General features: G+C 36.5%; 2 protein-coding genes across 3 annotated transcripts; both read left to right on the forward strand.

Moving 5' to 3' along the window:
• The first annotated feature begins 3,986 nt into the window (after positions 1-3,986).
• Positions 3,987-5,214, forward strand: LOC121988811 (ethylene-responsive transcription factor WIN1-like). 2 transcript variants are annotated; one of them, XM_042542485.1, is made up of 2 exons: positions 3,987-4,286; positions 4,400-5,214. In XM_042542485.1, exons 1-2 carry the CDS (start codon positions 4,207-4,209, stop codon positions 4,917-4,919), a joined length of 600 nt encoding a protein of 199 aa, XP_042398419.1. In that variant the 5' UTR covers positions 3,987-4,206; the 3' UTR covers positions 4,920-5,214. The 2 variants fall into 2 exon arrangements, with proteins under 2 accessions (XP_042398419.1, XP_042398418.1); XM_042542484.1 differs by having other exon boundaries at positions 4,391-5,212.
• A 4,092-nt stretch (positions 5,215-9,306) lies between these two features.
• On the forward strand, positions 9,307-15,573 carry LOC121988810 (beta-glucuronosyltransferase GlcAT14B-like). Its single transcript, XM_042542483.1, has 4 exons — positions 9,307-10,120; positions 10,822-10,897; positions 11,021-11,136; positions 14,821-15,573. Exons 1-4 carry the CDS (start codon positions 9,490-9,492, stop codon positions 15,336-15,338), a joined length of 1,341 nt encoding a protein of 446 aa, XP_042398417.1. The 5' UTR covers positions 9,307-9,489; the 3' UTR covers positions 15,339-15,573.
• Positions 15,574-16,751: the final 1,178 nt, after the last annotated feature.

Below are 16,751 nucleotides of genomic sequence, written 5' to 3' on the forward strand. Positions count from 1 at the left end.
CTAAACAATTGTTAAATAGGAGGATTATTTATCACAACAGTGGCTCAAAATTCTTATCCATTGTTAAAATTCTATCCTTTGAGTATTAACTCTGTTCTGAGGTCTGAGGGCTAGAGATTATATAATCTATGATCACTGAGAAAAGCTACCAAAAGTTTGTGAAGATTAAAACATTTTACGTGTTGTATGTGTATGGCGATACCAGATTCCTTGATAATAAAAAAAAAGAAATTAGGAAATGGATTACTTTTAATTATAGTTGGATCGTAGTCACGATCTAATCATAATTAGTTACGATTTTTCTTTGGATTCACCGTCTTCTCAAATTATAGTTTGGATCAGAACGGATAACCAAAGGTCATCCGGAGGCTGCCAGCGGTAGGCAAGTGGTCAGGCTACCAAACGCCGAGTGAGGGGTAGCCTCTGAGTAATCTTCGGCCACCCCTTACGACCTAAACTATAACCTGAGAGACAATAAACTCAAAGAGAGATTATAACCAATTGTAATTGAATCGTGACCCTAATTTAATCGTAATTTTAAATGGTCTATTCTTTAGTCCACGGTTTTTTTATGAATTGGAAGATTGGACTTCGTGGATGGCTTAGTAAGTAGGTATAATTTGAGCATAAGATTGACGTGTCACGTGCATGATTTCAATTTATCAGGCTAAATAACACACGGAAAAATTAAAAAGGGAATTTTTTTCGACAATTTACCAAAGGGTATATGTAGCTTTCTGAATTTATCAAAAAAACGCACGTTATTTTGATATTTACTAAAGAATGCACCTTTTTAAATGCATTTCTCATTTTATCCTTATGACAAATTTAACTTTTGATTTTTCTCTGTTATTTCTCACTCTCTCTTCTATTCCTCCCTCCTATGCATGTAACTAATCTTATTTTTCCTCTCCTCTATTCTCTTTCTTCTTTTTTGTTTCATATGTGCATGCATAATATAGGCTTGATATACAAATCATATCAGCCCCACGATGTTTAGAGTTTAGTTAATTTTTTTATAACATTTTAATACATTTGGAGAAGTCAAAGTTAATTTTTTTATAACATTTTAATACATTTGGAGAAGTCAAAATAATCAATAAATAACATATTTGAAATCTTAGTAATTTCAGAAATTGATTCATTATTTATTTCAGCTTCTACATAGGTATAAAATTATAATAATGATGAATTGACAAAACTCCTGGGTCTAACATGGAGGTTTTTTTTGCTAATTTTTTATTACATTTTAACACCTTATAGATGTCAAAATAAACAATGGATAACATATTTGAACTCCTTGCAACATCAGAAATCGACAGGAACTAAAATGGACGCAATCGAAGTTCTTTAGGTCCATCAGTGAATTTTGACCAAAATCCACTGATGGACCTAGAGAGCTCTGATTGCGCTCATTTTAGTTTCTATGGATTTCTGATGTTGCAAGGAATTTAAATATGATATCCATTGTTTATTTTGACTTCCAGAAGGTGTTAAAATATAATAAGAAAGAATCAGCAAAAATTCTCAAACATTGAGCTTGATATAATTCCATATCAGGCCCAACGTAGACTTGATATGATTCCATATCAGACCCATATTGGGCATGATATGAATCATATCAGACCCAACGTATGAGATTTTTACTGATTTTTTCTTATTATATTTTAATACATTCTGAAAGTCAAAATAAACAATGGATAACATATTTAAATTCCTTACAACATCAAAAAACCATAGGAACTGAAATGGACGCAATCGGAGCTCTCTAGGTCTATCAGTGAATTTTGGTCAAAACCCAGTGATGGACCTAGAGAGCTCCGATTGCGCGCATTTCAATTCTTGTGGATTTTTGATGTTGAAAAAAATTCAAATATGCTATCCATTGTTTATTTTGACTTCCAGAATGTGTTAAAATATAATAAGAAAAAATTAGTAAAAATCTCATACGTTGGGCCTGATATGGAATCATATCAGACCCAATGTATTCCATATCAGGCCCAATGTTTGAGAATTTTTGTTGACTCTTTCTTATTAGATTTTAACATCTTCTGAAAGTTAAAATAAATAATAGATAACATATCAGAAATCCATAGAAACTAAAATGGACGCAATCGGAACTCTCTAGGTCCATTAGCGGATTTTGGTCAAACCCCACTAATGGATCTAGAAAGCTCCAATTACGCCTATTTCAATTCCTGTAAATTTCTGATATTGCAAGGAGTTCAAATATGCTATCCATTATTTATTTTTACATCTATAAGATATTAAAATGTAATAAAAAAATAGTAAAAAACCCTCCATGTTAGGCTCACGCATGAGGAGTTTTATCGATTCATCATTATTATAATTTTATACCTCTGTAAAAGCTGAATTAAATAATGGATCAATTTCTGGGGTTACTAAGAGTTCAAATATGTTATTTATTGTTTATTTTGACTTCTCTAAATGTATTAAAATATTATCAAAAAAATCAACTAAACTCTAAACATCGTGGGCCTGATATGATTTGCATATCAGGTCTATGTTATGCATGCACATATGAAAAGAAAAAGAGAAGAAAGAGAAGAGAGGAGAGAAAAAATAATATTAGTTACATGCATAGGAGAGAGGAATAGAAGAGAAAGTGAGAAACAACATAGAAAAGTAAAAAAATCAGATTTGTCAGAAAGATAAAATGAGAAATGAACTTTAAAAGACGCGTTCTTTAGTAAATATCAAAGTAGCGTGTGTTTTTTGGTAGATTCAGAAAGCTACATGCACCCTTTGGTAAATTGCTGAATATTTTTTGAATAACCCCTTCATGTTTGAGATTTTTTTAATGCTCCTACTGTACTTAGGGTTATAAATGAGCCGAGCTGAGCCGAACTTTAGGATGTTCAAGCTTATTTGATAAAGTAACCAAGCCAAGTCAAGCCAAGTTTAAAATGAATTAAGTTTTTAAAATGATTGTTTAAGCTTGATTTAGTTTATTTTTAATGAGCTTGAGCTTGTTTAAAACTTAGTTTGAGATTGACTCGTTTAGATATTATAGAACTCTCAATTCAAACTTAATTCGAGCTTGGTTCGTTTAAATGTTATCGAGCTTTCAATTCAAATTTATTTGATTGTCTTAAATTTTTAGTTGTTTAATTGGTTATTAAATTTAATAATTCAAACTTATTTATTTATTTTATTTTATTATTTATTTAGTATATTGATAAGAGTTTTTATTAATGAATATGGTCCGTGAATATTATTCACGAATATTATTCCTGAATATTTTTACGAATATCAAATTTATTTATTTAATTTAACGAATTATTTAAATTTATTTATTTAATTAATTATATATATATTAAACAAATATAAATAATTTTTTTATCAAATTAATACTAAACTTAAATTTATTTATGAACGGTTAATTTATTTACAACCCTCTGTCCTCCACGCCACACAAGTGCAAAGGGTATTCTGTAATCTTCCTCGGCTTTGGACGGTCTGTTTACTTGGGAGAGTGGAAAGCAAAATTAAGGAAAAGTTTTCACGGTGAAAATTTTTCCACCGTTTACTTCATTAAAATTTTCCGAAGGAAAAGTAACGCAATCCATCAGCGGATAATTTTGGAGCCAAAATCGATCACCGCAAAATCGGACGGAAAGCAGCGGATGGAAAAAAAAATGACGCATGTACCCCTTTTGCATTCACAAAATTACACCATATACCAAAAAAAATGACACATGTAGCCTTTTTAACTCATAAAATTACATTATGTACCAAAAAAATGACGCATGCACTCTTTTTTATTTACAAAATTATATCATAAATATTCATCTTCCTCTATCAAGATAAACAAGTGTGCAAAGAAAAGATTTCTTCACCCATTCTTTTCTCTTTCTCCAAAGATAATTTTCTATCGTTGATTGCTTTCCTTTTCTCATCCAGACTCTAGAGTAGACATAAATGAGCCCTCGATGGGCGTAGGTGGAGGAGTTTATTACTCGCGTCCTGCGACCGCCGTTGTTTACCTCCACGCTTCACCGACACCTCCTCGGCCAGACCCCCACTTTATATATCTCCGCAACCTCCTTCCATCCTGCTCACCTTCTCTTCTTTCTATGAATCAATCCAATTTACTCCTCTCAATCACGGTCTCTGCAGCACTTTGTACTTTGCTGTCAGTGAATTCCCTCCTCTCCTCTACGGCTCTACCACATTTGCTGCATCATGGTACAGTCCAAGAAGTTTCGTGGAGTGAGGCAGCGCCACTGGGGCTCCTGGGTCTCTGAAATCCGACACCCTCTTCTGTAAGCACTTTGCCTCGTGATCTTGTTGATACATTAAAAGTGTAGTGTAGGTGTTTGTGGAAATACCGCAGTGATTTGTTTTTTTTTTTTTTTGCTTGACGCAGTAAGCGCAGGGTGTGGCTGGGCACGTTCGAGACGGCGGAGGAGGCGGCGAGGGCGTACGACGAGGCGGCGGTCCTCATGAGCGGCCGCAACGCGAAGACTAACTTCCCCGTGCCGCTGCGCGCGGACGCGGCGGCGCACAAGGCGCTCTCGGAGGCGCTCAGCGCCAAGCTGCGCAAGGCCGCGCCGGCGCCGGCGCTCACCTGCCTCCGCCTCGACACCGAGAAGTCCCACATCGGCGTCTGGCAGAAGCGCGCCGGATCCGGAGAGGCCTCCAGTTGGGTCATGACCGTCGAGCTCGGCAACTCACCGGCCCCCGGACATGCAATGCCACCTCCCATGTTAGGAGCCGACTACGTCCAACAGGCCTCGTCCTCCTCCTCCTCCTCCTCCTCATCAGCCGTGGAGGTCGGAGAAGCGACAATGGACGAGGAGAATCGGCTGGCCTTGCAGATGATTGAAGAGCTCCTCAACCGGAGCCGTCCCTCGCATGCCGGTGATGACGTAGGTGAAGACAGCTTCTTCCTCTAGTCACCATCAATGAAGCATATATACACATATATATTTATATATATATAATTGCATAAACTAGTTGGTTTGATTCAGTTTAATTACAAGTGTTCTGTTGTGAATATAATAAATTAAGGTTGTTTAGAAGTCTCCCTCAACACACAAAGGTAAAATGGGCGAAAAGGATTGTTGTTTTGGCATAATTAAGCTATTTGTGAATCTTTGCTTCCTTATCAAGAATTCATAGTGTATTATGAAAGTGATGGAGATGGAAAAAAGCAGTTCTGATGTCTACCAAACATCCATTATTATTATAATGACAGATAATTAAGGATTGTTTTCTCATTTTTCTATTTTTTTGATGTGGAATGTCTATAAATTCTCTGTAATGATTAGCACAAATCCCTTTCTGCTCGTTGCATCTCTATCTCGGTTTACCATGAAAAAAGGTCTAGAAATTAAAGTTGATTTAGCTATAGCTTGCCTAAAATTCTTGTATTATATGCTAAGCAAACCAAAGTAGATACTGCCAATAAGGACACTATTGCTGTGCTTAGCTAAAAGTCTTCCAGTCTCCTTTTTGGATTCTTGACTTTTAGCAAAAGGTTTCTTTGAGACTGAAAGAAAACCAGAAACATAATTACTTACTGAAACGATACAGTATGTATGTTTCCAATTCACATTCAGTGGAAGCGTATTAATAATTGTCATGGTTAAGGAATCACCTCACACTAAATGACTCTTCCTTTATTACTACATTGTTCAAGAGTGAGCACCAACTAACTATTGTTACTGAGAATTTAAAGCCTTGTGATGCATGCGAATCACTGTCATTAAAAACTTTTTAATAATATGGCATTTAAAGTGTTCCATCTTCCATTTACAGTTGTCAAAAAGCCACACATCCTTTAGGAGATGAAACTTTAGTGCTTGTGGCTGTAACAGAGGCCAAATTAATTGTAATGCTACACTTGTTCAACCCTGGTGAATCTTTATCTTCTGCTCTAGAATTTACTGTGTGCAAGGATCTCATTGATGAACTGAACTGATAACGACAGACATTTTTTGGGCATTAGTTTTGTCCTATGAATATGATATACCATCTCCTTTTCTAACATGTTGAGGTCGAATTTGGATATATCTATTGACTAGAAATTAGTTGCAGGAAAGTTTCAACAGAACATAGGAAAAAACTAGAAAAAAACAACAGAGTAACAGTTTGCCAAAGATAACAATCAATGTACATGAACAGAGAGGATGATTGCAGTTCAAAGGTCCCCTCAACTCCAGGTAAACGTCAAATAATTAAAGCTGCGACAGGTGAGTCATGGCAGTGAGGCATCCACTGGCAGCTGGGCTCAATAAATGAAGCACGTTGTTGTGGAACTAAGTGTAAGTGTCATGATCTCCATGCACACTGGTGTCCTAATCTTTTAAACTTTTGGGTCTCTTAGAGTTAATGGAGTTGGTTGCGGCTACAGTTGGAGGCTTGGCTTAACAGAAATAGGCTGAGGCACGCCTGAGGAACGAAATGAACTTTTGTTTGAATGCAAACAAAGAGTATTCATAGTCTTGAGTGATGTTAGTTGTGCATTACATTCTCATACTCATGCTCATTGACATACTTGCTTATGGGAACAAATTGTGATTCTAGGTTAAACTGAACAGTTTAGGGAGATCTCTCAAGTTTGAAACAAAGAAAGGTATGCCCTGAAAGAAAGATTGAAGATAGCAAAAGCCTCACTTTCTCATGATCTGTTTAAATAGAGTTAGTTCTATGGATGGCAATCAGATTTAAATAGATACCCTCGATACTTAATCTGTTTAAACTGAATTGCTTACTGGTTTATCGAGTTCAGTTTGGATTTTCTCTGATTGGATAGTTGTGGTTATACTTCGAGTATTGGGTACCTGAATAATCAATTGCAATATCGATGCCAATATTTTCGACATAGTAAGTGAAATCCTAGTATGTATATACATCTCTCTCAGATATTTTGATATCTCAGTTGTATCTTAGTTCTAATCCTTGACAATTCTCTAACATGATCATTCATTTTTCATTTTAAAAAGTATTTTATATATGACTAATTTATAACAAAAGTATTTTTCTAGAGGTCCTGAGTAGGATACTTTATATATATATAACAAATTTACGTCGAGGATAATACGCTTTCTATTTGACATTTCACTAAATAACGCATTGAGCTTTATAGAATAATCAAATGTTACACTATACTAAATTATTTTTCAAATTACTCTTTCACCAGTTTTGTTTGATCCACTTTTTAGCAAACTAATAGTCTCTTAGATATGATTTTTAAGCATTTTTGTATAAAAATATTTGATGATCCTAAAAGATTAAATTTACAAAACCACCAATTTAGCATGAATTTAATGTCTCTATAACTACTAAATAATTTGGGTCGATTAGATGTATGTGAATTGAGAAGAGGTGGAAGAGTAAAGAAGTTTTATTATGAATGAGATTTTAGTTCTATATTGAAAATTTAAGACATATTGGTTGGTTTATATTGATTCACATGTAGTAATGATGTGAACAAATGTATAAGGAGAAGCTTTCTCTTATGTATGGGTGTGCAGAGGTGCCAATCCAGAGTTCGGATTACACTGAACTAAGTTGACTCGTGTGCCCTATGCGCGTCTAATGTCAGACTAATCTGGACAAAATTTTCCCGAGTGGAACAACCAAGCATCACGATTAATCGTTATATCTTGAGAAATAAACAAAATCTCGAAGCATAACTGGAAGTGGAGTGAATTTATTTCAAGAAAAATGCGTCTATCACAGGCCTCGGTCCGCTTCGCTCGCTCAACCACTACTCGCTTTGTCACTCGAGCTGACTGCTCTACTCGGTCGGTCACTCTGCCTTGGTCCGCTTCACTTGCTCAACCACTCTACTCGCTTTGTCACTCAGGTTGACTGCTCTACTCGGTCAGCTACTCTACGCCATTCGGCCTGATCAGCCACTGCTATACTACTCGCTCGGAAGCTGCACCTGGGAGAGATGATCCACAAAAAGTAGACCAGAGGATCCTTGCTCGCACCTGGTCGGTGACTCTGCTTCACTCGTCCACTAAGACTCAACGTTCGGTGGTCTCCACTCCTTGACCTCTCAGCCGCCAGGATGTTGGGGCCGCTCGACCAATCTATCAACCCTACGACTTGGTTGCTCGGCCACTTTGCCCACTCGATCGCTCTGTTGTCTGCACTCAGCAATTGGTAAGAACTAGTCCTTCACTAATAACTTAAGATTATCTACTCAGATCATCTCGACAAATTAATTAAATTAAATTTGATATAATTTAAATTTAACTAATTCCTCAAAATTTTCCGCCGATTGTCCAACGAGATCAACTTAAAATTAGAATCACAATTAGTCAATTATTAATTGACCGAAAAATGATTAGGCAAAAGCCTATTAGCAAAAGGTATTTTAGAAAACAGATATATCATTTTATGGGTCTTCTCATAAAATACCCGAACTACATTTATTTCCTATCAAAAATAGCTTTACAAAAACTTTTCGAGGTATGCTAATTAATTAAGAACAACAACCACTAATATATATCGAGCCGTAGATAAAAAAAATAAGGCTTCTTGGGAGGGCGAAGGTGACTGTGGACGGCAAGAGATGAGAACGACGTAAAATATGAAGACTGAAGAGGGCTATGATAGGTTCGAGGGCTAACCACCATCGTAGAAGATTCCATTAGAGAAAAGATTCTTGTCGGATTCTTGTCTTGCTGGCAAGTCGTAACAAGACGTGTAACAATAAAACAAAAAATATTCGACATTTGCATGCATCGAGTGTGTGCAAATGTCTACTACTTTAAAATTTTTAATTAATATTAAAATGCTTCTAATTCATTTTAATTTATTCTTTTTAAAGGTCGTCTAAATTATTCTTTACCATTTTAATAATAAAATAAAATTTTTAAAAGACATTTTAATATTGATTAAATATAGAAAATTCTCCCCTACTCAGCTACTCGAATTGAATCCAGAAGGTGTGGCCCACAGTGATTCGCAAATCAACAATGTAGGTACGTATGAGCAACCCTGACTTTTGTTGTCAGAGCGCATTGACCTTGTCCCGCCTGCTGATGCAATGACTAAGAAGGTACATGTCGGAGTATCATTGAATGGGTGGCGAAAAGATTGGGTTCGCAGACGACGGGTGCTTTTATAGCCGTCCGCGTCCACAACAACAGGTTGGTAAAGACACCGAACGGTGGCCCCACCCTCAATCATTTAAAAAAAAATTGGATTATTTAATCTCAGATATTAAATTTATAAAAATATGATTTACAATGATATTTAATTGAAAATTTAGGTCACTGATCGCGTCGCGTCTCGTGGCCTCCGTCCTGCTCGCGGCTAGAGTAGTGACTTAAGTCGGTCCTCCGCGAGCATTGCATCCCCAATCACCGACATCCCGATCACGATCCGCTCACCTAATTCGTCACGTCTCCCGCTCGTGGCGTTAGCTGGATTTGGAAACCGGAGATAGAGGAGGCGGTGGCAGTCTGACGGATCAGAGCGGCTCCGCCCGACTGGCGTCCGGCCATGGAGACGAAGCCGCCGCAGCCACCGACGGCACAGCATCTGTCGCAGCAGTGGCGGAGGAAGTGGGTGGTGCCCTTGCTCGCCTCTTTCTTCCTCTCCTCACTCCTCATATCTGCCTTCCTGTTCTCCTCCTCTTCGTCCTCATCCTTCGCCGCCATCTCCTTGTCTCGCCAGGCCCTTCTCCTCTTCTCCTTCTCACAAATCGCCTCCCCGAGCTACGAGGATTCGCTTTTCGTCGAGTCCAAACTCCACCAGCTGTCGCAGTCCTCCTCCTCGGGGCGGTCGGTCCCCCGCCTGGCCTACCTCATCTCCGGCTCCTCCGGCGATGGACTCAGCATCCAGAGGACCCTTCGAGCGCTTTACCATCCGACCAACCAGTACGTTCTGCACCTCGATCTCGAGTCCCCGGCCGTGGAACGGTTAGATCTTGCGACGGCTATCCGGGGCGACCCCGTCTATGCTCGCTTTGGTAACGTCAGGGTGGTCACTCGCGCGAACCTCGTCACTTACCGAGGTCCCACCATGGTTGCCAACACCCTCCATGCCGCCTCCATTCTCCTCAAGGAGTCCGGCGACTGGGACTGGTTCATTAATCTCAGCGCCTCCGATTACCCTCTCATCACGCAGGACGGTAAGATCCATCGTTCAATCATTTGCTTGTTTTTTCTTTATTTGCTTCAAGATCTGTACTTTCCCAATTCCATGATCTCATCTATTCTTAGAATCTAATCTTATCAAGTTGGACATTATATTCTTCCTTAAAATATGAATTGAACAAGCATTATGGCTGGTAAACGAATCATTTTGTTGGTAGATTTGGCCTTCCACATTCCTATGTCGATTGAGATGCTATCTACGATAGAACTCTTCTTGATGTTCATCTGGTGAAAATTACTTTTGAAACAACAATCAAATAGAAAAATGAAGGTTTTCTGCATTGAAATTAGATTTTGCTTTCTTCCTGTCAAGTTCCCTTTAATGCTATTTTTCAGCTTCCAAATTTATCAGTAGCTAATGTTTGGTCTTCGTTGTTCTACCATTAGAACAACCAGTCTTTCACTATCATGCATCTCTTTACAAAGAACTGAATCTATCTTTTGACCCAGTGCTAATCATTTTTGAGCTTTGTTTCCGTTATAATCAAAAAGGGCATTCTTTGTTCTGTTTTACTGGCTCTTGTCCATCCTGCTATATTTCCAATTTATCATAAATTCTGGAAATTACACAACAGGTATTCTCCATAGTGATTTACCCTAAAACTGAAACATGTATCCCAAGTCCCAATAGCTTCGCTTAGCTTTCTTCTTGATTTCCCGTGCTTTTGTTTGGCAGATCTACTCTACACACTATCAAGTTTGCCTAGAGATTTCAACTATATTGAGCACACTAGTGACATTGGATGGAAAGAGTATGTAAACATTTGTTCCATTCTCACCATTTGTGTCCATAGTTATTTTTTTCAAGCAAAAGTTGTATGGTGATTGGTTTCACTAATTGTCTCCTAAATGGAATTTATATTTTGTTGGTGCAGGTTCCACAGGGCTAGGCCTTTGATTATAGATCCCGGGCTTTATAGCTTGCAGAAGGCGGATGTGTTCTGGGTTACTGAAAAAAGGGGTTTACCTTCTGCATTCAAGCTATTTACTGGTATTAGTCTCGTAAATCATGCATAAAGAATTCTGTATCTGTTTCACATACTTTTTTTTGTGTCGAGTGCCCAGTTCAATCAATCGATTGCACATATGTTTGTGATGCCTTGATCAATCACATTTGTAGGCAGGCGGGACCACAATTACTTAGCTGCTTAGTTATGGCCTTATTTTTTTTTATGTGATACGAATACTACGGAGAAACATCTCTGTCATTAGTGGGTTGAGTAACACAGATTTCAGTTGTGCATGCATGCTGGTCATCATATTTATGTATCATGGTACCTGTCAGGTGGATATGATTATGCTGTCTAGTGTATATATATGTGTGTGTCCTTTTAAATGTGTTTTAATAATAATAAAATTCCTAGATATTGAAGTATATCCTGATAGACAGGGATGTTTATTAATCCTTATGATGAAAATACATTTAATGTAAATAGCAATCTTTCATTTTGAATGATCAAATCAATGGTCAGAGGCAATGTCAGAAGGATCAGGTTCAACATTGACACTAAAACTTTGATGAATTGGTTGCACGTGAACATGTTTTGTCGAGGTTAATAGTAATTAGGAAATTCTACAGTATATAGTAGAACCATCCACTGTTATAGGATTGATTGCCAATGTGAGATGGATAAAGAAGTAACCAGGCATAAATGGGATTTAGTTAGATCAGTTGGGATTTATGAGCATCTTCTGGAATAGTTTATACTCAACTGAAAAACCTGATTCATGATTGTTAGATTCATCCTATTATCAGTTGGAATAGTTTATACACATATGGAGGCTAAAAGCTTATTGCCATTGCAGATGATGATGTTAAAAGAAGCATTTGACAACCATTTGGCTGCAGCATCTATTGTATCCAGTCATTCTACCTGCTTTTGTTGTTACCTATAGATAAACTGTTTGGCAATCCATGATCAAGTATATATATGTAGCTAAAATGAAAATGAATAAGGGGTCTTGGTTTGTTAAAATATTTAATAATATGCTGCTGGCCATGCAATAATAGCAGCCATAATAAACAGAGTAACCAGTCATTTGAGTCGGCTAATATATTTCTGACTCTGAATCTTGTACATCTTAGAGGAGACATGATGATTATTTGTAGAATCTGATTATGTTTATGGTACCATATAAAGTAAGAGAGAGATATACAAATTAAAGTCTGTTTAGTTTCATATCACAAATTTTCTCTTTGGCTGGTGGGTTCAATATTATATTCACAAGTTTTCCAGTGTTTTAGTTTCTAGATTATGCATAGGATAATCTCTATCATAGAATAGTCTATATTGATAAATTGTAGTATCTGAACTTCATACCCTGAATTTATAATTGACTAATTCAGGGCTTCCATATTTCTAGTGCACGTAATATTTTATTTGACCAACCAATGTATGCTCTTATCCATTGGTTCTGTTTACACTCCTTGCTTCTATTGCAAAACTTGTCCATTGGATAACCTCATGAGTCATACAGCTTACAAATGTTATTCCATAAGTCTTATATATCTTCTAGCTGTTATCCGACAAGTCTTATATATCTCTGTCAAATATATCTGCAATTCTGCTTGTATTTGCTTTAGAATATTCAACCCCATAGTCATAGAGCTTCCAAATGTTATTCCATAAGTCTTATATATCTTCTAGCTGTTATCCCACAAGTCTTATATATCTTCGTCAAATATATCTGCAATTCTGCTTGTATTTGCTTTAGAATACTCTAAAATAAATCAGAAAAACTCTAAAGTTTAATTTTTAGCTGGTCTATGAAGTATTGGTTGCAAGAAATGTATGAGAAAAATACATAAGAATCTTCAGTAGTGTAGAGATGACAAGTGAAAAGTCAATATCCATATTAATCAACAGATTTGATGTGGGCCTCACATAGAGCTCAATGAAGGAAAGATTCATGTAGCCAACCTCAAATAGTTGAGATAAATATAGCTTGATGGTGAGGATGATTACTGATCTGTATTCGGAGTCTCACATTATAGCATCATATAACCCTGACCTCATTCATTCACCTTTGCACTTATTTCTTCATCTGATGGTAACACGTAATAATTATTGTCTAGTTGATTATGACTATGCAACTAAATATGGGTGCATACTATTTTATGGCAAAAAGTAAGCACATTTACTGCTATTAATATTCTTATGATTTATGGCCTAATGAAGTTAAGCATACCATTGGCTGTTTGTATGCTCACAGATTAAATATCAAGAAGACATTAGTAAGTAAAAAAATATTAACAATAAAGAGTTAATCTCAACTACTTGGACCAAACCCTAGTTTGTGAAGATGGAATATAAAAGTCTTTTCATTTCTTGTGTTTAAGGTCTTCTCATGTTTTTAACATTAAAGGTGAGGATGAGACAAATACTTTTTGCCCTAAATGACTGAGAAATTATCATATTATCTTCAATTAGACTTGGAAAAAGAACAGATCTATATTTGAGCAGATAGCCAATTCTCTAGCGGTTGAGGCAGAATCAGGTCATAGGCTCTACCATAATGTTTAAGTCCCTGAATCCTGTGACGTAGATTGTTACACACTTATTTTCCACACTAGCAGCCCCATTCAATAGAGTAGCATGTCCCTGATTGAAAACTTGGGTATATTGATGTCACAACCTAATCATTTGAAGAGGGATGCGCACCATCAATTTAGCTCCAAGTAACATTCAATAGAGTAGCATGTCCCTGATTGAACACTTGGGTATACAATGCAATTTACCTTGTAAATTTTGCTACAAGTTGTAGAACATCACGACTCAACAACCACTTGTTGATCATCATCACATCATAAGTGATATACCCAAGTCCTCAGAGATGCCAAGTCAATGTGAGTAGAGTAATGGAAGACTGAAAAAGGAATTTGAGAGTTGTTAGTGAGAGATGAGAATGAAAAATGGGGCAGTCTATTTGCAGAAGACTTTTTTTTTAAAATTTTTTTTTGTATTTTAGATTTTTTATAATTTAATAATAGAATAACCATAATATCCCCATATATTAATTTTTTAAATACTCTTGAAGGGGTATATCAGGTATTTATAGGGAAAATATTATGCCCACACTTGAGATGGCCCAATGTGGACCAAATCGAATCCAGACCAAGGCTAAGAGCATCCACATCAGATACCCTATTTAAAAATTTTACCCTAAATTTTGGATAGGATAGTTAAAAAATCTTTGCATTAACTATCCTATAGGGAAGCTGATATATGGTGTATTGATAAGTGGATATTCAAATTTAATAAAGTAACTTTTTTACCCTAAATTATGCATTTTAGATAGGGAAGCTGGTGTGGATGCTCTAAGTTTGGCACCCAGGCTAGGTTGAGCACCATCTGGCATGTGCCTATTTGCCTGTCACGTTGGGCACAATGAGAAAGTGGACATCTGATAAGTGGACATTTGACACCCCCCATGAGAAAGTCTTCAGCTTCATGCAACATAAACATCATTAGTTCATTTGCAATTTGTCATGATACAGGGATGTTCCTGCTACTGCTTTAAAATTGATTTAACTAGAGTATCAGTGTACTCTTTTTCTTTCTTTGTTTTTCCTTTTAATATGGTACGATCTAGAACTGCAGCGCTATCAGCTATTAGCACATTTTATTAAGTAGTAACTAAGCATATGCCTCACTGATGATTGATCTCTTTGCAGGCTCTGCTTGGATGATGCTTACACATCAGTTTATTGAATATTTGATATGGGGATGGGACAACCTTCCAAGAACAGTGCTAATGTATTATGCGAACTTTCTCTCATCGCCTGAAGGATACTTCCACACAGTAATCTGCAACGCTCCTGAGTTCCGCAACACCACTGTCAACCACGACCTGCATTTCATATCTTGGGATAACCCTCCAAAGCAGCACCCACACTTCCTAACTCTAGATGACTTCTCAGGCATGGTAGATAGCAATGCTCCGTTTGCAAGGAAGTTTGGCCGAGATGACCCAGTACTAGACAAGATTGACAAGGAACTCCTTGGCCGTGATCCCGGTGGTTTTATTCGGGGTGCATGGCACGACAGACTAAAAAAGAATTCTAGCAATGATCAACATTACATTATTAAGACAGTTGCTGATCTCAGGCGAGGGCCAGGTGCTCAAAGGCTTAAAGCTCTAATAACCAGTCTTATTTCGGCAGATGGTTTCAGCGAGCGGCATTGTGTTTGACATGGACAATCGGAGGCCATTTTTTTATTGCGACGTGAAACTTTTAGCTTCATGGCTGGATGTTCTGAAGGCCTGGTGCACGAACCATTGAATAGGTGGAGGGAATAGGCAACTTATATTTGGTCATAATTTTGAAGAGTAGGAAGGCTTGCAAATAATTCATAAATCTGTTGATTCTCGACTGTCACACACAAATTATTTTTAAGCATAGCAACAAGTTCATGATCGATGCTCAGTATGGCTCCTCGTATCATGTACATTGTGGTGGGTTCCTCATGATCTTTTCTATGATTTCTCTCTTCACATTATTCTTTAGCCAACTGAAAGTTTCATCATTCTTTATGATTTCACATATTCATTGTTTGAATACTGATGTTGCGCAGATCTCATTGAGTAGGGGAATCTTAGCATAGCATAACTATAAAGTTGTTGATCTAGTGGCCACTTGTTCGAGTCTTGGAAACCGTCTTTTGTCAAGTTAAGACGGTGTATAATAGATCTTCTTTGAGATCTCATATTACCGGGAGCTTCACTAATCAACATCAACCAGTTCAACAAAGGATAAGCATTGCCACCACTGCTAAACAAACCGTGCATTAGGTTGGTGCCAAATGAGTCTTTAATATTATATAGATATAAAAAACTTAGTTGTTATTGTTGTAGAATATTGAATTGATAAATGAAAAATTTATTATTTAGCAAGTATTATAAACACAATTAATTTATGTGTTTTTAATTAATTAATTAATTTTCAATGTTAAGTGGAGTTTCTTTGTCCCAATTGGTCCAAATAGCACGGCACTTCAATGGAGGGATAAAGTGGCTACTCAATTTTGACTTCTTCCCTTGAATCCTTCAATACACCATCGTTGACCGTTATAAATCTTGAGGGGTCAAAATCAATGATTGCATTCCACATTAAAATGTCTAATATATTAGACCAGCTCAATATTTAACGGTTTTAGCCAACTAAATCCAATCTATAAATTGTTATTTTTTAATAAAACCAAACCAATTTACAAATAGTTTATTATTTATAACACATTTCATTTTCAAGTTTCTATTTGAATTCCTGAAAAGTACAATTTTTTCTTTAGTATTAAAATTTTAAGACTATATCCTTTGAGAAAACATAAAAAAGAGTGCCTTGTGAAGACACCTCTATTCGACCATAATGAAAGAAACTTTGCATCACTTATAATATCTCAATTGTAGTTCTTGTTATTTTAATTTATTTACAACAAACACAATTTTTTGTATAATTTTAGACCTACAATAAGAGAAAAATATTTAAAAATAATTACAATCACAACTAAACTTTTTAATCCAAAAGAAAAAAGAAAACAATTTCAATTAAACTGTTAATTTTTATTCATTTAAGGAAAATTTTCTTTAATCTAAAATATGAACAAA

This window comes from Zingiber officinale, chromosome 6B (genome assembly GCF_018446385.1).
Source record: "Zingiber officinale cultivar Zhangliang chromosome 6B, Zo_v1.1, whole genome shotgun sequence".
Taxonomy (NCBI): Eukaryota; Viridiplantae; Streptophyta; class Magnoliopsida; order Zingiberales; family Zingiberaceae; genus Zingiber; species Zingiber officinale.

Bases quoted from the DNA above. Each gene is read 5' to 3' on its own strand.
- LOC121988811 (XM_042542484.1), top strand. From the start codon at position 4,207: ATGGTACAGTCCAAGAAGTTTCGTGGAGTGAGGCAGCGCCACTGGGGC. The intron at 4,287-4,390 runs GTAAGCACTTTG...TGCTTGACGCAG, and splicing joins GAAATCCGACACCCTCTTCT to TAAGCGCAGGGTGTGGCTGG.
- LOC121988810 (XM_042542483.1), top strand. From the start codon at position 9,490: ATGGAGACGAAGCCGCCGCAGCCACCGACGGCACAGCATCTGTCGCAG. The intron at 10,121-10,821 runs GTAAGATCCATC...TTTGTTTGGCAG, and splicing joins CCCTCTCATCACGCAGGACG to ATCTACTCTACACACTATCA. The intron at 10,898-11,020 runs GTATGTAAACAT...TTGTTGGTGCAG, and splicing joins AGTGACATTGGATGGAAAGA to GTTCCACAGGGCTAGGCCTT.